Source organism: Dermatophagoides pteronyssinus, unplaced genomic scaffold (assembly GCF_027571235.1).
Source record: "Dermatophagoides pteronyssinus isolate colony J.1.1.1.1 unplaced genomic scaffold, Derpt_VIB-CSIC_2022.12 sq0020, whole genome shotgun sequence".
In the NCBI taxonomy this organism is placed as follows: domain Eukaryota; kingdom Metazoa; phylum Arthropoda; class Arachnida; order Sarcoptiformes; family Pyroglyphidae; genus Dermatophagoides; species Dermatophagoides pteronyssinus.
This window is the reverse complement of record NW_027461544.1, coordinates 11,431-37,929: the sequence shown is the minus strand read 5'-3', so window position 1 is coordinate 37,929 and position 26,499 is coordinate 11,431. Positions and strand designations below refer to the sequence as shown.

Genomic DNA, 26,499 nt, shown 5'->3' with positions numbered 1-26,499 from the left:
ATGAGATAATCATTGCTATCAGTGTTTGGTGTTATTGTTTTCTCCTCGTTGTTTTTTATGATGGCTGATCTTCATCATTGCTATCGATAACGATGATTATAGGGCAATGAATATCATCGAGATTGATCGACATCAAAAAATCAAAGTTTCACATTGTTTGCTATAAGAATCATCATCATCATTACTATGCAGAAACAAGATAGCATAAAATGATGATGGTGAGGATAATGATGATGATGTTCGTTAACTTATGGTCGAAGAAATGAAAAATCAACCGGCTTTATTCATCAACAACTTCTTAATGATGAAATTCAGTCGAAAAGAACGAAAAGGAGAGAGTTACTCAAAAAATGAAAAATGAAATAATTTTTAGGTCTGATTTTTACACCATTCAGTCACTGACTGAACAAGAAACATCCAAGTTTTTTTTCGAAAAATGGCCAACCTTAATACGAATGTGCTAAGGTAATGAATGTATTTAATTCAAATCTAGGCAAATCAAATGATCAAGAGTAGAGAATGCAGAAATGCTTAACAAATAAGAATCTCGTCATCAAAGTTAATCGTCGGCATCTGCCCTGCATCTGAGCAGGTTTTTTCTTCATTTAAGAAGTTAAAATGAGGAATAATTAATGACTGTCATCGTCAAATGCCAAAAAGATTCAGTTTTAGGTTTATGAAACCGAATGCAAACATTATCATCCTTTAGTGAAAGAAAGCACCAACGGAAATCCATATTAATACTGCTTAAAAAAGCAAGGAAAACTATGAATTTTTCTCTCGATGATCGATGGATATCGAAATCAAGATATTTTTTAAAGCCAAATTCTTTTGCAATTCACAAAAATGCAAAACGAAAAAATCGATTGCCAGAGAAAACCAATTCTAGTTGAATGTTGGAAGATGGCGAAATAGTGTAAAACATTTTTTGGTTGCCGTTATGAAGATATGATTCACATTGGAAACAATTATCAATAATAACAATAACAATAACCATTACCATTATGATGATGATATTATCTTAATTGTTTTCGATGTGATTTTCTTTTCCATTTGTTCTGATCGAAGCAATCGATATTCGATTTCCGTCAGTGCAACCATAATAATAATAATAATATGAGCATTTTCCAAACAAATTCATACATCACATTTATCATAATGATCATTCGATGATGCTAATAATACAACCAAAAATCTCATCTGAAATAAATATCAATCATGAGAAAAAATAGGTCAATCAGGATAGGATATCGGAAGTCATCAACGATATCCGCGAGTAAAGGATCACTCGAATCAATGTTTGATACAGTTTAAAAACATTTCATCCTCTAGCCACTAGAAAACGAGCAAATGCAATTTTTCGGGTCATCACCAAATCATCGAATCGATCGAAACTCATTACCAACGACCGTCAGAAGTTAATTATAAATAGAAACAGATTTTGCTGTAAAGTTGATAGTTTTTCATTTTCAAACAACAAGAATTTTTGTTCATCGAATTGATGATGATAATTTCCATCGTGTTTTCTGTTGTCGAATTACAATTGCAATCGAAATGAAAGAAGAAAATTCCAGAAATGCCAAGCCAAAGAAAAAAGAATTAGAAATTACTCTAGTACACACAACAGCTGCACAAATAAGAATGGATCATCATTTGTGTTGTTGTTTGAAAGAATCTCTTCCTATTCTGTGAACCATGATCATGATGACGATGATGATGATGGAAATGTTCAATCAAGAGTGAACTCACAAGTTATATTGGTTAGTTTTTCTTCATATGGACAACATCCATTCAAAAGAAAAAGAAAAAGAAACGGAGAATTTCATCTCCAAAAAAGCCCATACAATTTTTTTTTGGAACGAAAAAATGACCATTTTGCTTGACACATCATCCCACCACAAACTATGCAAAGAACACATTATATACCGTAATAAGTTATTTTTCGCTCTGGATTTTTGTTGCTGTTGTTTTCCTGTTCCTCTGCACACATTCATCATCAGCATCAGTGTTTTGTTATTCAAGTGAAACAAATCAAATCAAACAAATAATAGTGTTGTGGTTACCGAAAAAGAATGCCATTATCATTATTGTTATATTAGATAGAAAAAAGATGCCAACAGAACAAAAATCTATTCGTGATGATCATCTTTTCAGTGTAAAGAAAGCCAGAAGAAAAAGAGCCGAGAAAAGAAATCTGGTAATCTCATTTACACATCCATATAATAACAACACTAACCAGAACCACACACAAACACAAATGAAGCGCCTTGTGTATTATATTCGATCCGGTTGGTCATCGTTTGCTAATCATTGCTATTCCTTGGATAATACGCTTTTTTCATCATTATCTAAACAAATTCAATTGGATTTCTCTTAACACACAATTTTTTTTCTTTTTCCTTATTTTCGATTTTTTTCGGAAATTTCCAAATAGTCATAGTTGAGTGAGGTTAGGTTGATGGCTATGACTATGCCTGTGATTCATAGTGGAGTGAGGTTAGGTTGATGACTATGACTATGCCTGTGATTCATAGTTGGAGTGAGGTTAGGTTGATGGCTATGACTATGCCTGTGATTCATAGTTGAGTGAGGTTAGGTTGATGACAGTCATAGTCATAGGAAATTTTGAAAAAATCAATCAGCGACATCTGTCGTAGAAATTTATTTTTTTTCAAAGATTTTTCTATGAAACCGAAAATAAATGGAAATTGCCGAGCCAAGTTATCAATAAAAATTAAAAAATTTACATAATTAACGAATGAATGAATTTTGTAATGTCATTATGCAATGAACAATGGATGGCAAGGCAAACAAAATCAAAACAATATGGGGACAAATTCAATTAAATAGAACATTTATTAAATTGTTGTTTTATTCGGACAAAATTGTTTTATTTTCCGAGCCCATAAATCTTATCAATAAAATTATGATTTTTTATGCAAATCGATTTGATTTAATTAAATCAGTTCAACTAGATGACCAAAGAGAAGAAAATGAAAATGACCAGTTTTTGGGACAAAATGGATCTGATGAATGTTTTGCAAAAACAATTTTCCTTCAAGAACATGACATGTGATGTTGATAAATCACAAAGTAGCAAGGAATAAATTTAATTACTCTGAGCTATTTTTTGTTGTTTTACGACCCAAACAACAGTTAAAAAGCAATCGACAAAGATCAAATGGAAAAAAGTCAATCAAAGTCACTTCCTCGATGATAGTGATAAAACTTGATGAAATAAACTTTTCTTTCTCGATGGTGACATAACAACAACAATAAATACAAAAAACAAAAAATCAATTAACATGAGAAATGGCTGCAATATAATTTCAAATTTTACAACAAAACATTCTTGGATTCATCAAGGCAAAAGCGAAATAATTTTTCAAGCAAAATCTCTCCCACTTTTAACGATTATTTGATCGTTTATCGATACCGAAAAATAATAAAATTTTCATTTCCATTTTTGATAATAGTAATACGGTGGATTCTGTGTGACAAAATATCCAGCCCGTCTGGCTGTCGTATAATAAAAAGCACCATAAACAAACTTTTCGCCATACAATAATATGGCACCATCGTTGAATGGGAAAAGGTCGTCAACATTCGATTTGCGTAAGATCATAAACGAAAAAATCTTGGAAAAATGAACAAACAAAAAGTCGATAAAATTCTTTCCAAGACGATGTAATAATGTTGCCATTTATGAAATTCAACAATTAAACAAGAATTCGTTTTCAGTAGCTTTTTCTTTTGCATACAACCAAGACATATCCATGATAAATGAACTAGTTAATAATACGGTGTGCCATCACAATGACCGTTTTGCTGGTGGTGATGGTGGTCGGTAGGCAGTTTGAAATTCAAACAATGCATTTTGAAAATAAGTTAATTGCCAACAGTGTACAATGGATACTATTTAACGAAATTTTGCTGTTGTTGAATCGACCCTAAACCATTTTTTTCATTCGGTCGGTGCAAAATGACAGTTTTGAAAAACATTTTTGCCTGTTGAATTCATTTGTTGTTCAAATTAACAACCAAAAACGTTTTTCTTAGAAAGAAAATTATACCTTTTTTCCTAAACAAAAAACTTATTATTCTTTTCGCCATTATCATCATCATCATGATTGTCTAGCCAGCAAATCTGGACTTGCAAATCGGTCAATTAAAAAGTAAATGATCATCATTCCAGAGACTGGTTGGTCGTTTCATTGGAATTTGATTGATTGCAGCTATTTCGTTTTTGGTTGCTGGCCAATGAGCCAAAAACAATTTACTACACTAGAGATGATCCAATTAATTTGTGGTCGTCCACATGGAATGTATGCATTGTGTTTTGAATGAAAAAATGGTAATTAGAAATTCCAGCCCTAAAAACGGATGCCATTTACATTTCGCTGAGCGGAACTGATGATGATTGGAGTGGACAAAATCTAACATAAACGGTGGGCGTTCGATATTTTATTTGAGAATTGACAATTGACGTTCATCACCATCACTATAATTTTATGAAACAAAACGATGATTATTATGGTGAGAAACTCATTGCCAGTCAACCTGATAATTTTCCAAACAAAAACAAAAATATAGACTATATAAAATGCTAATTCATTCAGCTAAAACAACAGGAAATGTTTAAGCAGCCTTTTTGTTTTCTTTGACAAAATTTGAAAATTGCTAATTAATATGGAGAGAGAAGATGATGATGGAAAACTTTCGAAATGAACACACACCTGCCTCCATTGAAAATAATGAACTCCAGTAGCTACCATAATCATCATCATCATCTCAGATTTATATTAATAGGCCGGTCTTGCCATTCGAGAAAATGTTTATTGAGCAGCAGCGAGCAAGAGTTTTGATATGAATGAATAAATTTGCTAATCATGGCAAAGTAGTTCCAGTTGAATGGAAATTAATATTGAAAAGTCGATGAATGTTAACTTGAATTATTCAAAATTCATAATTATATTATTCATCGGCTGGTGATGATGATGCCAGTGACAATTTAAAAGTTGTTAATTAATTTTAAACGAAAAAACAATTTTTGACCTTTTCGAATGGATAAATTAATTTTCAAGTTTAGTTTTTTCGGGGTGAAAATCAATAATTATCATCTTTATCAGAGATAATTACATTCGAAAAAGAACTTTTCATTTTCTCTCTCTTTTCTTATTGAAAGTTGATAATAAATAGGGTCCATAATATTTGTTCGAATCGATTCTTGTTTTCTGGTCTTAGCTAGGCAATCATTAAATGATTTTTTTTCTTTTCGTTCATTTTTAATTGGTGGAAAAAACTTTAATGAACATAGTGAAAAAACCTGAAAAATTGATTTTGCAACTAGCAAGAGGCACGGAACGAATGCACATGTTGGACAAATATAATAATTAATCAGGGAAAATATACAACCCAGCCTGAACTGGCTTGGTTTTTCACTTTTGTTTAAAATTTTCAACTACCCAAGTTGCTGTCATTTATCATTCGTGTTTTCTTGTTTCACCTGAATTTAAAACTATTTTTGTTTGGTTTGTGAAATAAGAATGGGTAACCAAGTTGCAGCCAAAATACAAACACATAGCTTCTGCAAGATTTGGTTTGGATTTGGGTTCACACTTTGGAAATTGAAATTCAACATGATTATCATTCAATAATCAGAAAAGGAATTATGGAAACAAAACTTTTAATGGGCAAAATTAGAGCTAATGTAAACGGATCTGTGAATTGATTTGTATAGAATGACTAATCAATAATATTATTGGAATTTTAAACTTGGTGTTTTCAAATAAAAATTCAAACATTACTATTATACAACATCCGTAATGAACAGAATTTTTGGCCAGAAAAAATCGATCAAATCAAACTGAACAATTATTCGCCAGTAGCAATATTTTGTTTTCGTTTTTTGGTAATGAGAATTTTGGTTTTTTCAGTTTTTCGTTTCAATTACTATTTGACTACACTTGATTCTCTCTCTCTCTCTCTCTCTCTGTTCTGATTCTGTCAGTGAGGGAATGAATCTTTATTGTTGTTGCTACATCATCAATGATAAGCAAAGATTATTTAGTTGGCTTCAAGGCATAAACTTGATCAACCAGCCAAAATGGTAATACAAGAGCTACCTATGTTTAAATATAATTATTACTACTAACCATCTATAATGAATCATTTTGCTTGTTGTCGTTCATTTGAATGATGTTCTAATCACCAAAGTTTCTGTGCTTTTTGCATCAAACAAAAACATCCATACAACCAACCAACTAATCCAATCAATCTCAGGAGTTTGCAACATATATCGGCCATTGATTGATACGAGCGAATAATTAGGATTTTTTCCGGGCGAAAATTAAATTATATGGATATGCAAATCATATATAAATTTAGCGACAATCAAAACAAAAACATTAATATCACTGATTCGGACAATGATGAATAGGCACCAACTTTTCATGCAAAAATATCATGCAAAATACACCTATAGGCAAATTGATAATTTGCATCAAAGATGTGGACCTGAAAATAACCCGAAAAAGACAAAAATCAATTTCATCCTTGTTCATAATCAGCATAATCAAATTACTATCCACCAACATCATCACTGATTCGCCCTAAAGAGATATGCTATATCAAGCCGAAATTTGCATAAAAAATCGCCATCATTTAGGACCAATCCTATCATGATAATATTCATATTTCATCATTTCAATTTTAAAAAGGCAATGTTGTTGGACAAAACTGATGATGATCATCTAATGAATTTAATTAAACAATGTTGACAAGTGTCTCAAATAAGATGTTCATCATCCACAACAAACATCTGATGATATCGATCGATCAAACAATGAAACATTTTGCCCATCCTAATTCATACTTATGTGGTAATGGTAATAATGGACTGCCTGCAAATCAAATTTGGAAATTGACAATTAGTTTCAGTTTGGTATCATTTTGATTGTTGTGGTAACATGAGATAGAACATAATGCATTTAATTGTTAATAATCGGCTATGCTTTTTGCCAAGAAAACAACGTTGTCAATTACTGTCCGAATGCAATATTTGCTACACACACACAGGTTGCTTGATTTAATGATAGCTTTTTTGTTTTTCAAACGAAAAATAATCAACTAATTGATGCTTTTTGCTTGGTTCGAAATGAATACCTTTCTGGTTTGAACTGAGAATTTGCATTTTGCATATGTAAATTATACACTATTGGCTTTCATCATTCGTTTTCTGTGGAAGAAAATAAGAAAGATTCTTAGGTGAGTCATTCAATGGTCTATTCATTAGCGAGAAAAATGATGATGACCAACAACAACCACCACCGAGATCTATTCGTCTGGCTTTTTCTATTTATTTCACTCAAGTCAAATCGAATGATGATTGAAATATGCAAATAATGATGATGGCTAACTTTTTCCAAATTCAGAACTAGTCAATCAAATTCAATCGAAAAATAGCCGCCAACATTTTTTGGGTTCGGTTAATATTTTAGTATTTTGTCTTGATTTGGAAAAAACAAACCAAACTTGCAAAATGTCGGATTCGGAAATAATGAGTTGAAAGCTGAGCTTCTGTGTCGAAAAACGACATGTCCACTTGTCACATGTTCAGTTTCAGGCAAATCAATCGATGATCACATAACATGATGATCAGAGCCAAACTCAGGTTTTCTGCCATTCGAAAAATTTGCATAACTTATTTCAACCGAAACATTATTATTCACACATTCAATTTTTCCTCATTCAAAAATTTAAAAAAATTTCATATTATTATCAACCATATAATTATGAGGTCTTGCATCAACAAAAAAGGATTCGAAAAGAATACTCCAGGCTTGTTGGATACACACATCTGCATGTTTGTGCAATGATGATGGTAATGGACATGATATTCCATATAGTTCTATCATGTGATATGGTTTTGTGTGAAACTAATTTCAGAAAATCATGCAAATTCATAACATTTTACGAATTAGCATGTGGAGAAAAACTACCCCGTTACTACCCAGGGTAAAACTTTCTTTTATTGTTATCCCAGCATTCAGATAAAGAGATAGAGGCGTTAGGCGAAAACGTGATTACTTAACAGCAACAACGACAATCAGTCAATAGTCATCATCGTCAATTCTGTACAGGTTTTTTTGAATGAAACAACAAAGGAATAAGACAGTAATGAAAGATAATTATTGAAATATTATTTAAACATTAAATTATCATTCAATTGGTCCCACACAATGCAATCAATTTTATCATCATTTTGTTCATTTGAATCTTACTTCAAAAACAAACCCGATATATAATGAGATGTCTAAATGATGATAATTTATTTGCAAATGATATCCATGCAAGCAAGGTCATCGCTACCAGAGAAGAGAGGGTCATCGCTACACGATTTCATCAAATAATGATGCTAATCAATGATCACACGATTTTTCTAGAAAATAACAAATCCAAATGATCCTGATTGAATGATAATACGGCAACCAAATCAGCTATGAATTTTTCGAGAAAAAGTCCAATAAATCAAGATACACTTTTAATGAATGAATCAATCTTGACAATCATATTTCTCAAGTGATTAATATTAACTCAACCGACATTAATCCTAATACCCTGTGTTGGAAACAAATGAGGGTTCGATTTTGCATCGCAGGTGTTGATGGCATCATCATTATCAATATGATTTTCAAAGATGGAAAAAATGATTATATTACCAGACAAGTGATGAATGAATATCAAGTGATAATCAATATGTTTGGTAAAATGATTTAACCCTGGGGTTTTTGAAGCCCAACTTTGATGCTTGAAAGTGAAAATAATATAAAGTTTCCACCAGTGACCAGACTAATCAATTGATTCATCCACGATGGGTTTGTTGATCCACAAAACTATTCACCATTCAAATGTTCCAGAATGATGTTCTCCACTCTTTACAAGACACTTGTTTGACAGAAGATACCACAAGAGAATAATTGACTGGGTCAAACCAAAAACATAACAAGAACAAAGACAACTGCTTTTTGGCGCGTTTCCTGCCCCTTTTTTCGATTCCCAATTGTGCACGAACAAAGCGCGACCTTTCATACAGTTTGTAACAAACAAACAACATGAGGATTTGTCGGCCAGGAATTGATATTTGTGCAATCACATTGAGTGAAATCAAAAAATAACCAACAAAATGAATATAATCCGTTTGTGTCACCATCACCATGTTGCTTTCACAATTGAAATTTGTCCAATTTTCGAATCAAGTCAAAATTGAAAAACGAAATGCGATTCAACAGCCTGAAGCCATCATCAATATTGCAACTGGGAGAATAATAATCGTCCGGAAATTATGGCTATTTGGAATTGTATAGATCGAAATTCGGATAAAATGAACAGTGTGATAATGAGCAACCAACGAAAATTGTTATCTTTACGGAAAATGAAATAAAAACGAAATTCGAAAAAGCAAGAACATGATGATGTGATCAATAAATAAGCAAATGGCTATGTTATCAAAATGATGATGACCCATAACTATCGACTGGATGAAATACTGGTGAAGTAAATAAACAAACTAATTTACTAATTATATTCTCTCCTTTGCAGGAATAAATGGCGTTAATTTAACATCAGTTCGAAGCCAAAACAACTATATCAAAACAGCAAAGCCAATTATATAGCCGAAATGTTTGCGAAATACTTTTATGTCATTTTCCCTCAAATTCGTTACGGTTATCATTCATTCAATTCGATTTCGATAAAAATGAACTTCATTTTCGCCTCCATCAAATGCGATAAAATGGACAACAAGATTGGAATTTGTTCGCAAAACACATTTGCATTGCCAATGTTACAATCCGAACGGCTAGCGTCATCTGGTGATGATTTCAGTAAGCCCGATTTCGATTCTCAAATGAAAGAACTTTGACCTCCAACCAACAACTGGCCAGTTTGGCTACATTTCGCCAAAAATAATGAATGTTGACGGTCTTTTTTTATTTACATAAGTCCCATCGATGATGATATTGAATAAAAATTTAAATTGCCATAAGCAATATTTTCAAGAAAGATTTTTTCTTGATCGAAACTGAGCGAAATGTGGTATTGAATTGAAAGATGGAAGGGAGATGATGGTTATCGGGCATCATCAGCAATTTGCGAAAAAATGAAAATCGGTTCAATCACCAATATTGATAAACGAATGTGATGAAGGTTTTTTCGATAGGAACCGACATCATCATCGATAAAGTCGACATTGAAATCAGTTTTCGCCGAACGAAAATGAAAATATTCTTTTTGACATTGTCGCCGAGGATTCTGTGGAGAAAATCATTTAAGATGATAATGATCATGATTCGGGTGTAGAAATAATTTGATTTGATTGAATTTGTATTACACATACAAATCAATACTTATGCAAATCATTAAAGCGCATAAAACAAACACACTTGAAGGATATTTTGAAAAATTGTTTGTTTGCTGAGTCAAATCAAGTGGATATCAAATCAGTATTCTTGTATTGCATCTCTGGTGTCATGATTTGGAAACGAATTTTTAATTAAAATTTAATTTGTTCTATTCAGTTAACAACAAACATTGCCAAGATTTGCTTCACTTTGTTTGTTTTGATTTGGCATCATTTTAGTTTTTGCTCAAACACACAGAATTGGTCCAAAAAACAAACAAAAAGATCAATATATCCTTAAATCCAAGGACAATGTCCACATATATCATTCGCCAATATAGGATTCTTTCGAGAAATCAATCGATTCGATCGATTCGGGAAATCAAACGAAAAATTTCCGAAACATCAAGCAGATTCGACAAATTCCAAAATTCAAATATTGATTCTTGACAAACTGCATTCAATGAAGATGAAGAGATATTCAGTAGGAATTTAGCATTCTGAAAACGTTCAATTTCAATTTTCGAAAAAATCGAATGAATGATCGATTTTTTCATTGGATAATCGATATTTGCCAATATGATCAAAGTCATATTTGAATATTTCCAAAGTTCAATTTAAACTTTTTTAAATCACTAAAAATGACAAGTTTTAAGTGATGAAAAATTTCATGATAAAATGGAGGAAAAACAAAAATCTTATGAATAGATAATTTTATGAGCAAAATGCTTGGAAAGGATTATTTATTTTTTGAAAAAATGCAATTTCCAACGAAAATTAAAAAACAAAACTAATCCAAGCTAGAAAATGAATTATCACAATATGAATGAGTGTGTGGCCAGACCAGACTGAGGATGGAAAAGCAATGAATAGTTTTGAGGGTGGCAGAAGGGAAAATCTATTTAAATGCAAATGCAACCATCATCTCTGGAATTGGGAATCTGCAGAATTATTATCATATTATTATATTTTCCATTTTGCTTTCGATTCACTGCCGTAGATAGAGAAACTTTTCAAAATCTAAATTCTTTTTCTCTCTGATTAACATTTTTTACACTTTTTTCAAAATCTAGATCTTTTTTTGTTTGTCAAGCAGAAAAAACAAACTTGAATCCGAATCTCTATTTGAAGATGAAAATTATCTGGACCTGGCTAGTTAGTTAGTTGATCGCCATATTCACACCAGCGAAATGATTTAACTTGGCTCTGAATTGCCGCCATCATCAACATTGGCCATTATGAATGACATTTTTATGGCCATTATTAATATTGACTGTAATTATGTAATGTCTTCCCTCGAAATGTAGTTTTTATTAGCTTGCCGTTGATGTTTATGCTTATGCATCATGAGAAGGAAAACTTTCAGTTTTTTCGCTGTGCCATTTGAGAATTCTTTTTCATTAAAAAATTCAAATTTGAAAAAAAGAAAATTCTTCGTTTCTTTCATTGCAGTTGGACCAATCAATTTTCTTTTCACGAAGAATTCCGAAGAAAATCTGCTGCTTAGGAATCAATTGATTCGATTTCTTTGTGATTGTGATTCTGAATCGAAATCGTTATTAAAATCATTCAACCATTTTGTCATTCAATCATGGATCGATTGTCCACTTTTTCATTCAAATCAAAAATTAAAAAACTCAATTCAAGAATCAAATGGAAAATTGAAAATTCATAACGACGACGACAATGTAATTCATCTTTGTCGATCGGGAAATTTATTTGTTTGGTGGTAGGAAATATTATTTTTTCCATTCAATGCCAATCAACCAGAAAGAATTATTTTCATCAAAAAGCTTTCTCCAATTCTCTGTTTATGGCAGTTTTTTCTTCTTCTGTTGATTTCAATTCATTTGACATTGGATGATGATGAATAAATATAAATTCAAAAATATAGTCATGTTCTTGCATCCATCTTGCTATCGATGAAAGCATTCAATTAACAAAATGACTGTATGATTTTTCAATTATGAAACATTGCATAGGAAAATGCTATCATGATTATCATCAACAACATGCAAATGCACTTAGACTATGATTAATGGACTATGATAATGATTTTCATCGATAACCAATCGGAAATCATCAATTAACACTAACTAAATTACTGATATCTATTTCCATTCTTTTCAGGCACAATACCTGATTGAATATTCCTTACTTGTATCATTGATTGAATAGTGTACAAATGCAAAAAATCCATTAATGGTCCTTCATCCCACCGACAATTAAAAAACTCTTGATGACATTAAGTGTGGACACTCCTCAGAAACACTATAATGCCAAAATTAGATGACCTGCATTCCATTAGGGGAAAATGAATTGATCGTAAATGATTATCGATGAAATGATTGACAACTAGAACGAAAATCACATCATAACACAATAACACCGTAGGTAGCTAGGCCATCAATCCAGATGACCATATCACGATTCGCTTTGATTTAATGTTTTCATTTTTGGCAGAAAATCATCAAATTCAACGTTTGATCTAATGCCAATTATCGACCGTTAAACAAACGGTAATCCTATGATTACCAATGAAAAGATTATTATTGTTATTATTATTGAGGTAATCTCCGTTAAAAAGCGATAGTAATTTCGACTTTCGCTATTCAACAATGGAAATTGTTCATTCATTGCATTGATGATGATGCGAATGAATGGAAGCATTTGGTTGAGAAAAGAAAGTCAAAATAACTCTTCGATCGTGATCAAATATTTGTTGTGAAAAAACTGTTGTATTTTGTGAATCGAATGGATGGCAAAAAAGTCAATGGAAAATAAATCAACCCAAACCAAAACAAACAAACAAACCATTATTGATCAATCAAATCGATGACGATCATCATCAACTTTATTTTGTTACCAATGAATGAATTAGTCGGTCAAAATGATAATAACTATGTTGCATGACCAGAGCAACAAGACAAAATGGAAAAAATCAAGCAATGCAGATGCTCTATAATTTTAATTAAATTATCACATCATGCCCAACACATTCATTTGCACAAACTCTTTTTTCAGTGAAAAGTTTGTAACCAATTTGTTATTGGTTGGTTATAAATAAACAGAAAAATTCTAAACGTCCAGTAATCTTACTGATCATAATCAACCAGTGTCTATAATCATCAACAAATTATAGGCATCGACGATTTCTCTAAAAAAACAAATAAATCAAGATTCCCATATTACATTAGAGGTTTTTCGAGAAAAAAATTTAGATTTTTAAATAAATCAATTCCAAATGATATCGATTGATAACCCGTGTGATGCTTTTCTCTTGGTTCGAATCAGGAAAAGTTTAGCAAATCATTTTCGAAAATCGATTGATGGTTGGATGGATGGATGTTTGCAAAATTTGATTTGATTTGCCAGCAACACTTCTTTCATTCAAATCAATCGATCATTTCGATCCAAACTGGATGAATGACTTGCAAACAACGCATTTCGAATCGATCGAATCGATCGCGATTGTCAATTTGATAAGCAGCAATTATTATATAAACAATAATGCAATGCAGAGAAAATTTTCGCCATGCTAAACATTCATTAATTAATTTGTATCAGCAGCATTGTGATGTTTTTGAGAATCAAGACTACTTCAAGCATAAATTTTGAAAAAATCTTCAATTCTTTTTCCAATCTCAACAGGATTATGATGCTCAGTGAATGAATGGATCGAAAAGGTGACCCAAAATGACTCTCATATTAAATTGTCTATTCAAACAAAGAAATCTGCATAGCCATATGAATACACTGTGATACAAGCAAGGTATTTGGTCATAATCATAATGATAATCACCATTATTAATGTTTATTTATGCAACACATTTTCTCATTTTCACCCATAGTATGAGGATGGTGTGTTTATATATGGCGGGGAGCCGTGAATGATTACATTTAGTGAATTAATATTAATGATATTTAATCATTATTTATTAGGCATTCGGATGCATGAACCAATGCAGCAATATTGCCCCTTGTTTCTGGAATCGCTCATTTTGGCCTTTGGTGGTCGTGCAACGATAATATTACATTTTGTCACGATATTATATGCATTTTTCAATGAAATGGCTTCCATTTTTGCTGATAAAATGAAAAAAGTTTCTAAACGGGCAAAATTTTAATGACAATTTTTTTCATCATTCCAAATGAATTATTAACCAAAATATTTATTATTATTTATGGACATTCACAACGCACCAAAATCGAAAACATTGGAAATTAGTTTTTTTATTTTAAAAAAAACTAATAGCGCCATCCATCAACAGGAACGGTAACCATACCAACAAAAGGATTTTGATGAAGGTTTTTCAAGCCAAAAAAGTTTGAAAGAATTTGGTTTGTTTGTGAAACATTTGTCGCCATCATTTTGATCATCATTATCAAGCAAATGAAATCGACCGTAATATTATTATGAATATTAAGCTCAATGGATGGGAGATGAAACTTTCTTGTTGCCAAATCAATTTGTATGGGGATTATTTCGTCCATCCCAATACAATCTAGATATTCATTAAAACAATATTAGTCTTTCTTTCTTGCGCTCGTCATCAATCGTTGGCTTCGAAGTTGAATTTCGCATGTATCGAGATTGGAATTTTGAAATGAATTCTCCATTCTGACCATCAATCAACCGAATGAACATTAATGAAATCACTTTCCGAAAGTGGCCAGCATGTATTTAAATGTGGAAAAGAAAAATTACGTTTTCTTTCACTTTCCAAGATGATAAGAAAACGTACTGCAGAATTGTGTTCTGAGCAGCGAAAATTGACAAATTCCGATCATTTTTCAAAAGCACCTAGCCAACTGCAACTAAAAAGGTGGTGATAGTAATGGTGGTGACAAATTCATTTCGACAAAAAGAAAGATGCCGATACTTTAATGAAAGTCTTTGATCATCTTATGCATACGACACACCTTACATGATTATTATAGAGAGGCAGGTTATTCATCATTTGAATTAATTAAAATGGACTTTTTCTTTTCTTTGCCATTATCTCGACATCGATGGTCGAAATGGGAAAACGAATGCGATAAGATAAGCACAAGTTTTCAATTTCGAATGAATTATGAAATCAGGTTGACATTACTTTCGATGAACATTGAACGAAAACGAAACAAATCAACTCACTCAACAGAATGGCTCATTCGGATTTATAATGAGTATCCATAAATTTTATTGGGAGAAAAATCATCATCATTCACGAATCAAGCAATTAAATATTTTCAAAAAACAAATTCGCTTAATCAACACCACAATCTCTCTCACTCTATGCAAGGAAGAATGGAATATAATTAAGATATTAGGCAAAAGACTAAAATAATGATGTGCAAAGTGACATCCAAAAAACGATAACAACTCAAAACAAGAATGACCAGCCATTGGAATGTGGTCGTATGAAAAGGTGTGAAAAAGTAATTAATGTTTCAGGTGGCAATACGCTCCATCTAGTAATGGAATAAAGGAAAAAGTTTTTAATTTTATTGCCAAAATTTAATTAGTCGAACACATAAATCTATTAATCAAATGAAACAAAACTAAAATGGTTGAAAACTAAAAAACAGAGTATAGCAAAAAGGATTAAAATATTAAATGAAACATTAGATAGAGTGTATAAAATGTAGATGGATATATCAAACCATATGATAGAATCGAATGGCACAAACAAACAACAATGATATAAGATATTAAAGATGTAATCACTTTTTATGGAATATTTGGTCAATCATGTTCGCATCCTCAATGTCACGAGTGAATCCTTTTCGCACATAGCAAACAATATTACGGTCAAATTTGCGCTTTTTCAAGTTGAAGTTGGTGGTCTTACGAAATCCATACATGTGCAATTGACGGAGAAACGATTGGAATTTCTTCGATCGAGTTATTTGCGACAAGAATGGTGTCAATTTTTTGATGTTGATCTGAATCTCTCGGCCATTTTTCGACCAATTGATTGCCGAGAATGTCGGGCAATTGATCAGACTCCAGAGTTTGTGCGGAAACAACAATTTTTTCAGATCAATCAGCAATTGCTTGACGATGGATTTTTGATTTTTGTTCTGGTCATTGCTTTCACGAGTCACTGATTGAATGGGAACTTGATCAGCATCATCCGGAACTTCGGTTTTCACGATGATCATTTCTTTTTCATTTTGAACCGGAATGAACAATTTCACTTCTCGAGATTTCGAAATCTCTCCATGTTTGTCGTCGTTATCATCACTATCAACTTCGGATTTCGGTGTTGAACATTGCTGTTGACCACCGTTGTTGTCAGCCATGGTCATCATTCGATAATCATCAAAATTGTTGATGGCAGTAGTGGTTGCGGAAAATAATTTGCTATCCGTAATGGAATTGTCCACTTTAACATTGTCATTGATGAAATTGACGAAAAATTCCGTATTGAATGTTTGATCAGGAAATTCCAAATCATCGATGCAATCTGCCCATTTGGAAAAGTCCGATTGATTGAAGCCATCAGCCAAACAGGGATCCATCATTGAGTGGCGATCATTTTGCGAAACATGGTCACCATACATTGTCGGCTCGAAAGTTTGATACTGCTCTTGTTGTTGCTAGATTTCAAATGGGAATTGATTAATGGAATGTTATGAATATTGTACGATTATATGATCATTTTTATGTATCATTTACCTCGCCATAATCGAAAATGGGATGATAGCTGTTGTGATTGACCAGTTGTTGGCAGTCCATAGAATCGAATGGTGATTGCTGCTGTTGATCATCGGTCACCAAGGATTCCTAGTTTTTCAAATTTTTCAAATTCAAATCAGTCAACATTTGCCGAATCAGAAGCGAAAATATTACAAAAAATACAAACCTTAAATGTATAGTAAAGATATTCATTCAGGTAATGTTGATCGTAATTGTTGTTGTCAATGGATGTAGCAAAATCGTTGAAATCGGGAGCCGTCATCATCATGGTGGTTGTAGCGTCCATTGTTTCGGGTAAATCCATCTTTCGAAAACGCGTTCAAATTAAATAAAATAAAATGTTAAATGTGCGCGAGTGCGTGTATGATGAATTCGAATGAAAAATCGAAATATGAAAATATCGAAAAATCGAAAAAAATGATAAAAAACACTGAAGCTAAGTTCGCTTTGGTGAAGATCACCCAACAACAGTATCACTTCTTTCGATGGGTTTTGACCTTAGGCAAATGTTTCAACTATAACCCTAACTGTAATGGCGGTGTTAACTTTTGTTATTTTTGTCAATTGGTGATGATGAAATATATCATCAGTAGCATGATTCATTTCATCAGTGTTATCGACCTATCAATCGAGTTTTCTTTTGTTTTTTCCTGGAATTTTGATTAGATTTCAAGGACAATTCTCCGGAATGATCAGCGATAACCAATGTGCAACTGTAGATTTGGCTACATTGTATCAATAATACATTTTCGAATGACACATGCGCATACAAACTAATTTTATTAAGATACTTTGAAATGAATAAATGAATGAATGTAGCCAGCAATAGAAGACGTTTGTTTCAATTTAACGGCGCCATCTGCTTGCTTTATTCATAAGTAAGAATATAATGGTTGTCCGAAATTCTGTGGAAAGAATTGACCCGCTGTCGCTGTTCATGCTTCACCCGATTATCGTCCTCATCATTCGTTTTCTTTGATGATTGTCCTCGTCGCCGTCGTCGTCGTTTATGTTTGCTGCTAAAATTATTTTTCATGGATTTGAGAATTTGAATTAAATAACAAGTCATGTCTGGTTGTTGTTGGTGATCGCCATCAATGTCATCGATGAGGAGGATCTGATGAAATTCCGGACTATTCCACTCGATGGGTGTTACAGTTTTTATCTGGCTTCTGTCATTTTCCGATCGAAATTCAATGTAATCCGAATGAAAATTGATCTTCAGCGATTCGATTGTTTGCCAAAGTAATGTGACGAATTCTCCCACTTTGTTGTTTTCATCCGACGGTGTGGTGGTGGTCAAATCGATTCGCGGGCTCGTCTTGTCTTGTTGATGTTTCTGCTGTTCTGTGGAACAACACTCGAATGCAAATACCAGATCATTGTGATAGCGGCCATGCACAACAACCAATTGATCGGATCCAGTACTAATACTGACGCCGACAATATCTATCAGACGAATCCATTGCTCAAGAGTTTTATGTTTCAAATTCATTTTATAAATAGCCGATTTATCCATAATCAAGCCGTAGTGTTTGGCTGAAGAGGATTTTGGTGCTATGATTTTGGCTGCAAATACAAGTTTGCCCAAGCGGCCATCACTGGCACTGACATGAGCCTGATATTCGTTATCGTCCAGCAGGTAATTGCCAAGCCATTTTTTTCTCGAGCAACCCCATTCGCTTTTGTTACCTTTGAAAATGATTTCAGCGTCCATTCTTAGTACTTTTTCCTGCCAATAGCTATGGGGAAATTTCAATATGATCAACCAATGATTAAAATAATCAATCATTTCGGGTAATAGTTGATTGTAAACATTGTTATCAAGTAAACTGCGGCTATTATTCGAAAATGTTACTTTGTTGCGATAACGAATCGAAATCAAATCCAAATATTCCAGGTATTTGGCCGGACGATGCAGACAACAGAACATGTATTGATTGAAATAACGATTTTCGAATTTGTCCAGAAATTTGTTGATCATTTCCAATTTTTTCCGTCGACAAAACAATTCGAATGCCATTCGAGTGAGTTCAAGACGTTCGAAACGCCTAATGGCCAAAAAGCGCCGTGCCAGCTATATTCAAACGAATGTCATCAGGATTGATTAGAAGCAATTTTTATTGATACATACAGTTTGAACTTGAACAATGCAATTGCGGAAATATTCGAAACGTTTCTTTTCCAAACACTCCACTATTTTCGGATCACGAACAAACAATATGGTTCGACCGAATGCAAATTTCTTGTTCTGATCGCTTTGGTGGTTGTTGAAATCGTCTTCGACAATAACATCGGACAGTTTTTCCAGGATCGTTTTGCACACAGGTTGGTAACTCGCTCGAAGATCTTGATCAATCTTTTCCGGAATCATCAATAGTTGTGGGTCGGCAAACATTTTGAATCGACGAACAAAATCTTCGTATCGGTATTGACGCCAGAGGCCTGCCTGACAAATTTTGGCATGTTCCACCAGACCCAGGTATTGAATCTGATGTCGCACTTTATTCTCGTTGAAACCTTGTTGATCGATGGATTCATTTGGTTTGATGCAACGAACATACAATTGTTGTCGACTGCTGAGCCGTTTGATCAACGTATTCATCGATTGACGAAATTCCTGGCCAACAGTCGATGGTCTTTTGTTCTTTCTGGCCTTGCGTAATTTCGAATCACCTTGCAGTATTTCTATATTGAGGAGAAAAACGACCATTTAATTGGACGAAGTTGATTGATTTTTTGTGACTTACTTTGCATCAAAGGATCTGTGGTTGTTTGCATCAATTCCAAATGATCATAGTAAAGTTGATCAAGATTCTTTTCAACAAATCCATCCGCTCCATATAAAACGCGGCCATCAAAGTGATTGATGAGAAAGCCAAAATCATCGAGTTGGATTTTGAAATGAGGATCGTTGTGTTGGAAATGTTGATTGAGATATTTCAAAAACACACTGTCATCCTGCTGTTGATTATTGCCGGTGGTGCAAATATCGTCCAATATGAGGAAGATATCATGATAGACTTGGCAGATGTCATCATGATTATCGATATTGATTTTTGTCCAGCAAATGTCTTCTTTTTCGTATAAGGACTGTTCTTTTTTCAAATAGCAATCAATGAATAATTGGTGTAATTTTTCATTGGAATAGTTTATCAGAAATTGTTCGAATCCATTGGTTCCATTGGTTTTGGCCAAAACTTCAAATCCATAAATATCCAATATGCCAATGGTATTGATTTGCAGTGGCCGATCATCATCAGCAACGACGCGTTCTTTTTGCATAATTAATCGTTCATTGATCAATTTCAGAATGTATCCGAATAGATTGCGATATAACAGTTTTGCCAATGCATCACGACTTTGAATCGCCTGTGTTTGATCATAATTTTTACGAACAAAGTCATTTGGTGTACAAATCAAACGGCTACACAATGTGAGCAATGCATGGTTACAATCCAACGATAACAATCGGCAAAATTCATCCAAAGATTCTGGATCAATGACAAAGTTTTCATAATGGTCATTATCACCGAATTCATCATCATTTTTCTCATCAAAATGAATGTTTCCCAGTGAAAGAATTGCTGCCAATACTTTGTATATGCAACGAATCTGTTCCCACTCAAAGCCGATAGCCAACATTGATTGGAAAACCATGTCAAAATTCGAAGCATCTTGCACGTCATGGCCCGAACTGCCGCAAAGATAATAATATGAATCAATATCGGCATCCGCAAGTCTGATATCGGAAAACAAATCAGCATATTTCTCTGATTTCAAAACACTCAACATCTGATAGAAACAATGAAAATTACGTTCACCCTGTTGTTGATCGACCACTCGACACTGTGTGAATGAAGCAAAGTGGCGTGAATAAGTCATAGTGAATGGGAAGGAATTACCTTTTCCAGCAAATAATCATGAATCGTGGCGAATGAGCAATCATAATTATGATGTTGGTCATCGCGTACAAATGATATTTCCATGAACTTTCCGAATCGACTTGAATTATCATTGCAATTGGTGACTGCATTGCCAAATGATTCGAGAATATAATTCGATTTGATTACGGTGTCGACGACATTTTCAATTTCCGAGGATGATTGAAAAACATTGCCCAGAAACAATAACAAAAGTTTCGAGGCTTCGGTCTTGCCACTGCCGCTTTCCCCTGTGTGAGAGATTTGATTGAGAAATTATCGAAACAAATGAGTCGTAACGAACAACCAAGCACATTTACCTGTCACAATTATAGAACAATCAGTGTTTTGTTCGAAGATCATTCGATAGGCTGAATTGGCTACGGCAAAAATATGCGGACGTAGATTGTTGTCGGCGGTATCGGTGGTGGTACCACGATACATTTCAATGTAATCATCTCCATACAAGCATTTGGTGTCGCTGCCGTTCGGATTGACCGATACCAAGGTTGATTTAGCAATCTGTGTGTAATAGATCCGTCGTTCATATCTAACCGAACGAACGTTATGATTATCAAGCTGAAAACAGGAAACAATGATAGATCATACCGATTTCGAAGATTATCCATAATGTGATCAATGTTTATATCGCATAATTCGAGCAAATCATCATGATCGTTATCATTATTTTCTCGTAACATTTCCATTTTTTGCTTACACCAGTTGATGTGTTGACTGGCAATTCAAAATAGCAATAACAATAACAATTTCATTCGAATCAAACTTGCCGTTAAATATCAACTTAAATTCTTTTTAATTAATTCAGAATTTTTCGGAAAAAAACGTTCAACACAACAAATCAATTACAACAATGGATTGTTGCTTGGGAAAAAAATTCAAAAAAAAATTTGTAACAGGAAAAAACCAGGTAAGGTATTGAAAGATTGACAAAACAAACAAAATCGAATATTTGCAAAATAAAATATCAATAAATAAATGTATCAATCAAATTGGTATGTATTTTTTTGGGATTTTTTTGTTTTGTTTTGAAGTTTAACATTGGATGAGCGAAGATGGCAACAACAATAACACACACACGACAAACCGATTCGATGGAAAAAAATTTAAAAATCACAGTTATGATCGATTTCTTGAAAAAACGGGGAACAAAACAACGGTTGAATTGGATGTGGATGGATTCGAATGATATATGAGCAAATTTGGCTTGTAATTTTTTTTTTTTGATTTTTTTCTTGTTATGATGATGATGAAAAAGAACACTGATTTGTTGTGGTTGGTGGGACTTGCATTGATGAATAATTCGTCTACTAGTTGATGATCGAAGATGATGAATTTGTTGGAAACGAGGCCATTTAGAAAGGTTATTGGAAAGTCAAACATTCCATGTCATGGTTTCATCGTGATTGAATAATTGGCCGATATCATTGTTGATGGGATTATGTTGAATGTATTGATCGAAATCCAATCCATCCAGATCTAAATCGGCAATTGCGAAACAATCCACCGAATCAGACATGAGACATTGCACAACATTCGGATCAAGTTGCTCGACTGCAACGTGTCCATTTGAGCCAAAATCTATGAAACAAAAAATGAATAAATCAATCTGTTAAGGTCAAAACAACAACACTTGAATACCAGTGAGTAAGTTGGCTTCATTTGGAAAATTAATGCTGTTCAATGTGCCACTGGTAGTACTTCCACCAAGACCAGAATCCTGACTTTCTTGACGGCCATGCATCATCATCGATGTTGTTGTCGTTGAATCTTTGTTGTTTGATGATTTCGGCAACGTCTGCAACGATGGCAGATAATCGCTACGGACCATAGGATTGGTTTTAAGTATTTCAGCTCGGTTGCGCATCTTTTCTCTTTCCATTCTCAATTCAGTAAGGTATTGAAGTTGTGGATCGAATAATTGTTGTTGTTGTTGTTGATTGGTATCATCGGTAAGAATCTGATCTTTCATTTTTTCGGTGACCGATGCGATTTCTGTCGGTATCGCTATCATATTGGAATCGAATTGAAGTCCGGAATCCGGTAAGGTTGTGAAATGATTGTCTAATGATAGACCATAAAATGATGAATCACTATTGTGTGATATTAGAGCAGGAGATGGTTGTACTGGTTGTGACGATTGATGTTGATGATAGGAGGCAACAGGATTTGGATGATTAATAATCGAATTAGTTGGATTTTGAGCCAGATTAGTGAAATTTTGTTGTGTAATTTTGATCCTTGGATCATCCCATGTAGTTAATTTACGTTTATGATCGATGAAGTAACGTTCTCCATTCGAATCGAATGACATTGTCCAGCCATCCGGCAATGGAATCTTATCAATATCATAACTTTGTTGGCGAAAATGGAAGTTGTTATTGTTTGTGAGATTTGCATTAGCCAACTTTAATTGTTGTTGATGGCGATATTGTTTGGGAGAGGGCGGTGGTGGCGCTGCAGGTTGTGTTTTGACCAAACTTTTATTATTGTCCAGATTGGTGATTGGTGTGAAGGTCAATTTTTGATTGGGCAATGAAGCCGGTAATGAATGAGCTTTTTGGTGAACAAACGGTGGCGATGATATATTATGGTGATTGTTGTTATTATTTCGATGTGGTGTGGTCGGTGGTTTGGCCGAAGAATGGTTATTTTTATTTACAAAATTGGAATTGAATGTTGCGTCCAGTGATGATTCTCGTGAATGCGATGCCGATGATGAACAGGATGGAGGACGGAAAAAGGATTCGGGAAAATTACGTTGTCGCATTGGCACGTTATTGAGTGGTTGAATAGCATTGTTGTTGTTGTTGTTGACATCCTGTTGTTGTACGACACGGAACAACTCTTCGAAATGTGTTTCGGGATTAGGTGCAACATACATCTTCGATTCGTGCGACATATTATTTTGAGCCATGTTTGTGTTGAACAGGATTGTGTCAATGACGATGACGGTTGTGGGATAAATGAAATGATTATTATTTCAACCTGTTGTTGCTATAATGTCAAAAGTATTAAATTGATTGTTATTATCATCATCATCTGATTAATTACATTTATTTTATCACCAGCATTGATGATGAGACTAAACACCACTACGACTACCACTCACAACAAACAAATCACGAGCAAAAAAGCTAGTTATTGGTTTGTTGTTGTTTAGCATCATCCAATTGGACGCAGTCATTGGAAACAATCAACAAAACGATCTTCATTCGCATAGACACCGGTAATCATGAGATGCTGGTCTATTATCGTCATCAACATCATCAATGCACCATTACCAAGCCGACGACAACCATGGCAATGCTGTGTTGGTGATTATTTTGGTGGAAACACACATGAGTCGAGTACTATTATCGAAAAACGTGATTTTTCTCACTTTTTCGTTGTTGTGGTCAGAATTTCAAATGGTCAGTATTGGACCAGGTTTGCATTCTATTATGTGGCGAACAAGGAGAATAAACACGATTAGTTGATCAGAAAATTGATCACAAGTCAATCTGATATCTTTATTACTGGATATCTATGTTGTGCACTCTCACTGAACAGAGAAACAGGTAAATTGGAAACGAAAAAGTACAACTTGCTACTAAACTGTTTGAACGCCGAGTTGGAGAGATTCGATAGATATAAATCGAACAAAGAAAGAAAAGAGAAATGAATGTTGAATGTTTATGGATTTGACAATAATGATAGTGGTGGTGATGATGATGATGATTGCATCAATAAATAACGTTTTGCATATCGGTATGTTAATCGTTATTAATTGATCGACAGCAGCAGACAAAATTGTTGTTCACTAATGATGATGCCAAACAACATTATTTCAATGCCGAAAAATGTCAAAAGGATGATGCCGTCCAAATGGAAATGGTGTGGAGGAATTTGTTTGCTATTTGCTTATATACCCAACATGTTTGGATATTGGATAACAATATTGTATTATTGCAATTCACATGACAACCAATTATATGTTGATGATGGTGACCGGTAAATTGAAATCAATCAATCAGTCTAGTGATGATAATTACTCAATTATGATCGATAAACAAACAACCAATCAAACGATCATTGCCATACCACAGTTCTCTTTTAGATGATTGAAAAGATCATATCTTCCGGTTATTTTTCGCTTGTTCGCTCATCGGATTAGTTGTTGTTGTTGATTGAAACTGAAATTCTCGTTTGATTCATTGCTCATTGAGTGTGGTATATCATGCTACATTAAGTATCTACAGCTACAGAAACTCTATTTTTTGATATTCTTTTGAGCGAAATGCTAAATGCGAAAATAATTCAATGTTATTTTCGACATTTAATTTTGTTTGAATAAAGAAACAAAGATGTTTACCTTCTTCTCGCCCATATTCCATACACATACATCTCATTCGGAAGGAATCGCAGGCAATTTTTCAATTTGCATCACCAACATCTTACAATATTCAGTTGCACAGTGGCATTATTATCATAAAACAATCAATTGTTGCTCGTATCATAACAATATTGGATAAATGTGTCATGAGTTTTATCCAATGTTAATGTTAATGATGGTATATAGAGAGAGAGATACTCATCTCACCATACCCCAAACAGCAACCAGCATTAAGACATCATGACATTTGTTTGGCGCCAGTCTTGTCGACGCCGCAATTATTATTTGCTTTTTGTTTTTGGCTCGGATCCGACATTGAAATTTTCAATCATCATTCGAAATAGCGGTGGGTGATACCAATTGGTTTGTTCTTACTGAAAGGGGAATAGATGTCAAATGTAAAGGGTTTTGCATATGTTATTGATTGATCATTATCATCGTCGATTTGAATCGATCACCACGAAGAAAATCCATGTTCAACAAGTGAGAATCATTCATTGCGCATCCGAATCGTTTTCTAGGTTAGAATAACAAGATACTTTACTTACTTGGTTATTTTGTCTAAATATGGTTAGATTCTTTTTGGCATCATCATCTTGTGATTATGATGATGATGATTAAACAATGCATTGCACAAACGAATGCCGCTGCCACCACTCTCAGTCGACATGATAGATTCGGTTAACAGTTTCAATTTCGAAATAATGATGATGATGATGGTAAAATCTCTAAATATAAATCCTAAGTAATATGGCGTACAATACGACGAACATGATGATCGTCATAAATCCATGTTTTGTTTGTTTGTTTCGCCAATCGTTTTATGATGACGAATTAGGTCTGTAAATGATTTATACCAAGCAGAAAAACTAGCAATTTCAGTGAATTTGATTTTGCTGCAAAAACAAACAATTTGAACAGGGGATAATTGTCAATGAAAAAAGTATAGGATCAGACTGGATCTAATCAATTAGGTCACCCGTTATCTGATTCAGACTAGTGCAGAAATTTCACTCTTTGGTTATTGTTGACGCTAATCTGGATTTTAGTCACCCACACAATCCGCCTTTATCATTGACGGAAATCATTTGTACGTTAA

General features: G+C 33.6%; 3 protein-coding genes and 1 long non-coding RNA gene across 5 annotated transcripts; 1 reads left to right on the top strand and 3 right to left on the bottom strand.

Moving 5' to 3' along the window:
* Positions 1–7,598: 7,598 nt before the first annotated feature.
* Positions 7,599–10,085, top strand: LOC142645734 (uncharacterized). The gene is made up of 2 exons (XR_012846801.1): positions 7,599–9,550; positions 9,601–10,085. It is a non-coding gene; the product is annotated as an uncharacterized LOC142645734 (long non-coding RNA).
* A 5,857-nt stretch (positions 10,086–15,942) lies between these two features.
* LOC113796363 (uncharacterized) lies at positions 15,943–17,718 on the bottom strand. Its single transcript, XM_027346626.2, has 3 exons — positions 17,251–17,718; positions 17,064–17,171; positions 15,943–16,984 (listed from the first exon to the last, which is right to left on the bottom strand). The coding sequence occupies exons 1-3, from the start codon at positions 17,386–17,388 to the stop codon at positions 16,106–16,108; spliced, it is 1,125 nt and encodes a 374-aa protein (XP_027202427.2). The 5' UTR covers positions 17,389–17,718; the 3' UTR covers positions 15,943–16,105.
* Positions 17,719–17,845: 127 nt separating this feature from the next.
* On the bottom strand, positions 17,846–21,783 carry LOC113796361 (unconventional myosin ID-like). Its single transcript, XM_027346624.2, has 6 exons — positions 21,617–21,783; positions 21,328–21,557; positions 20,990–21,258; positions 19,835–20,933; positions 19,219–19,772; positions 17,846–19,161 (listed from the first exon to the last, which is right to left on the bottom strand). Exons 1-6 carry the CDS (start codon positions 21,712–21,714, stop codon positions 17,953–17,955), a joined length of 3,459 nt encoding a protein of 1,152 aa, XP_027202425.2. The 5' UTR covers positions 21,715–21,783; the 3' UTR covers positions 17,846–17,952.
* Positions 21,784–21,797: 14 nt separating this feature from the next.
* LOC113796362 (WW domain-containing transcription regulator protein 1-like) lies at positions 21,798–25,285 on the bottom strand. 2 transcript variants are annotated; one of them, XM_075822832.1, is made up of 4 exons: positions 24,545–25,285; positions 24,080–24,463; positions 22,667–24,022; positions 21,798–22,606 (listed from the first exon to the last, which is right to left on the bottom strand). In XM_075822832.1, exons 3-4 carry the CDS (start codon positions 23,940–23,942, stop codon positions 22,401–22,403), a joined length of 1,482 nt encoding a protein of 493 aa, XP_075678947.1. In that variant the 5' UTR covers positions 23,943–24,022; positions 24,080–24,463; positions 24,545–25,285; the 3' UTR covers positions 21,798–22,400. The 2 variants fall into 2 exon arrangements, with proteins under 2 accessions (XP_075678947.1, XP_027202426.1); XM_027346625.2 differs by having other exon boundaries at positions 24,080–25,285.
* Between the last annotated feature and the right edge of the window lie 1,214 nt (positions 25,286–26,499).

Bases quoted from the DNA above. Each gene is read 5' to 3' on its own strand.
- LOC113796362 (XM_027346625.2), bottom strand. From the start codon at position 23,942: ATGGCTCAAAATAATATGTCGCACGAATCGAAGATGTATGTTGCACCT. The intron at 22,607-22,666 runs GTATTCAAGTGT...TTTGTTTCATAG, and splicing joins TGAAGCCAACTTACTCACTG to ATTTTGGCTCAAATGGACAC.
- LOC113796361 (XM_027346624.2), bottom strand. From the start codon at position 21,714: ATGGAAATGTTACGAGAAAATAATGATAACGATCATGATGATTTGCTC. The intron at 20,934-20,989 runs GTAATTCCTTCC...TCATTCACACAG, and splicing joins ATGATTATTTGCTGGAAAAG to TGTCGAGTGGTCGATCAACA. The intron at 19,773-19,834 runs GTAAGTCACAAA...TCCTCAATATAG, and splicing joins CACAGATCCTTTGATGCAAA to AAATACTGCAAGGTGATTCG.
- LOC113796363 (XM_027346626.2), bottom strand. From the start codon at position 17,388: ATGGATTTACCCGAAACAATGGACGCTACAACCACCATGATGATGACG. The intron at 17,172-17,250 runs GTTTGTATTTTT...TTGAAAAACTAG, and splicing joins ATCTTTACTATACATTTAAG to GAATCCTTGGTGACCGATGA. The intron at 16,985-17,063 runs GTAAATGATACA...TTTGAAATCTAG, and splicing joins CCATTTTCGATTATGGCGAG to CAACAACAAGAGCAGTATCA.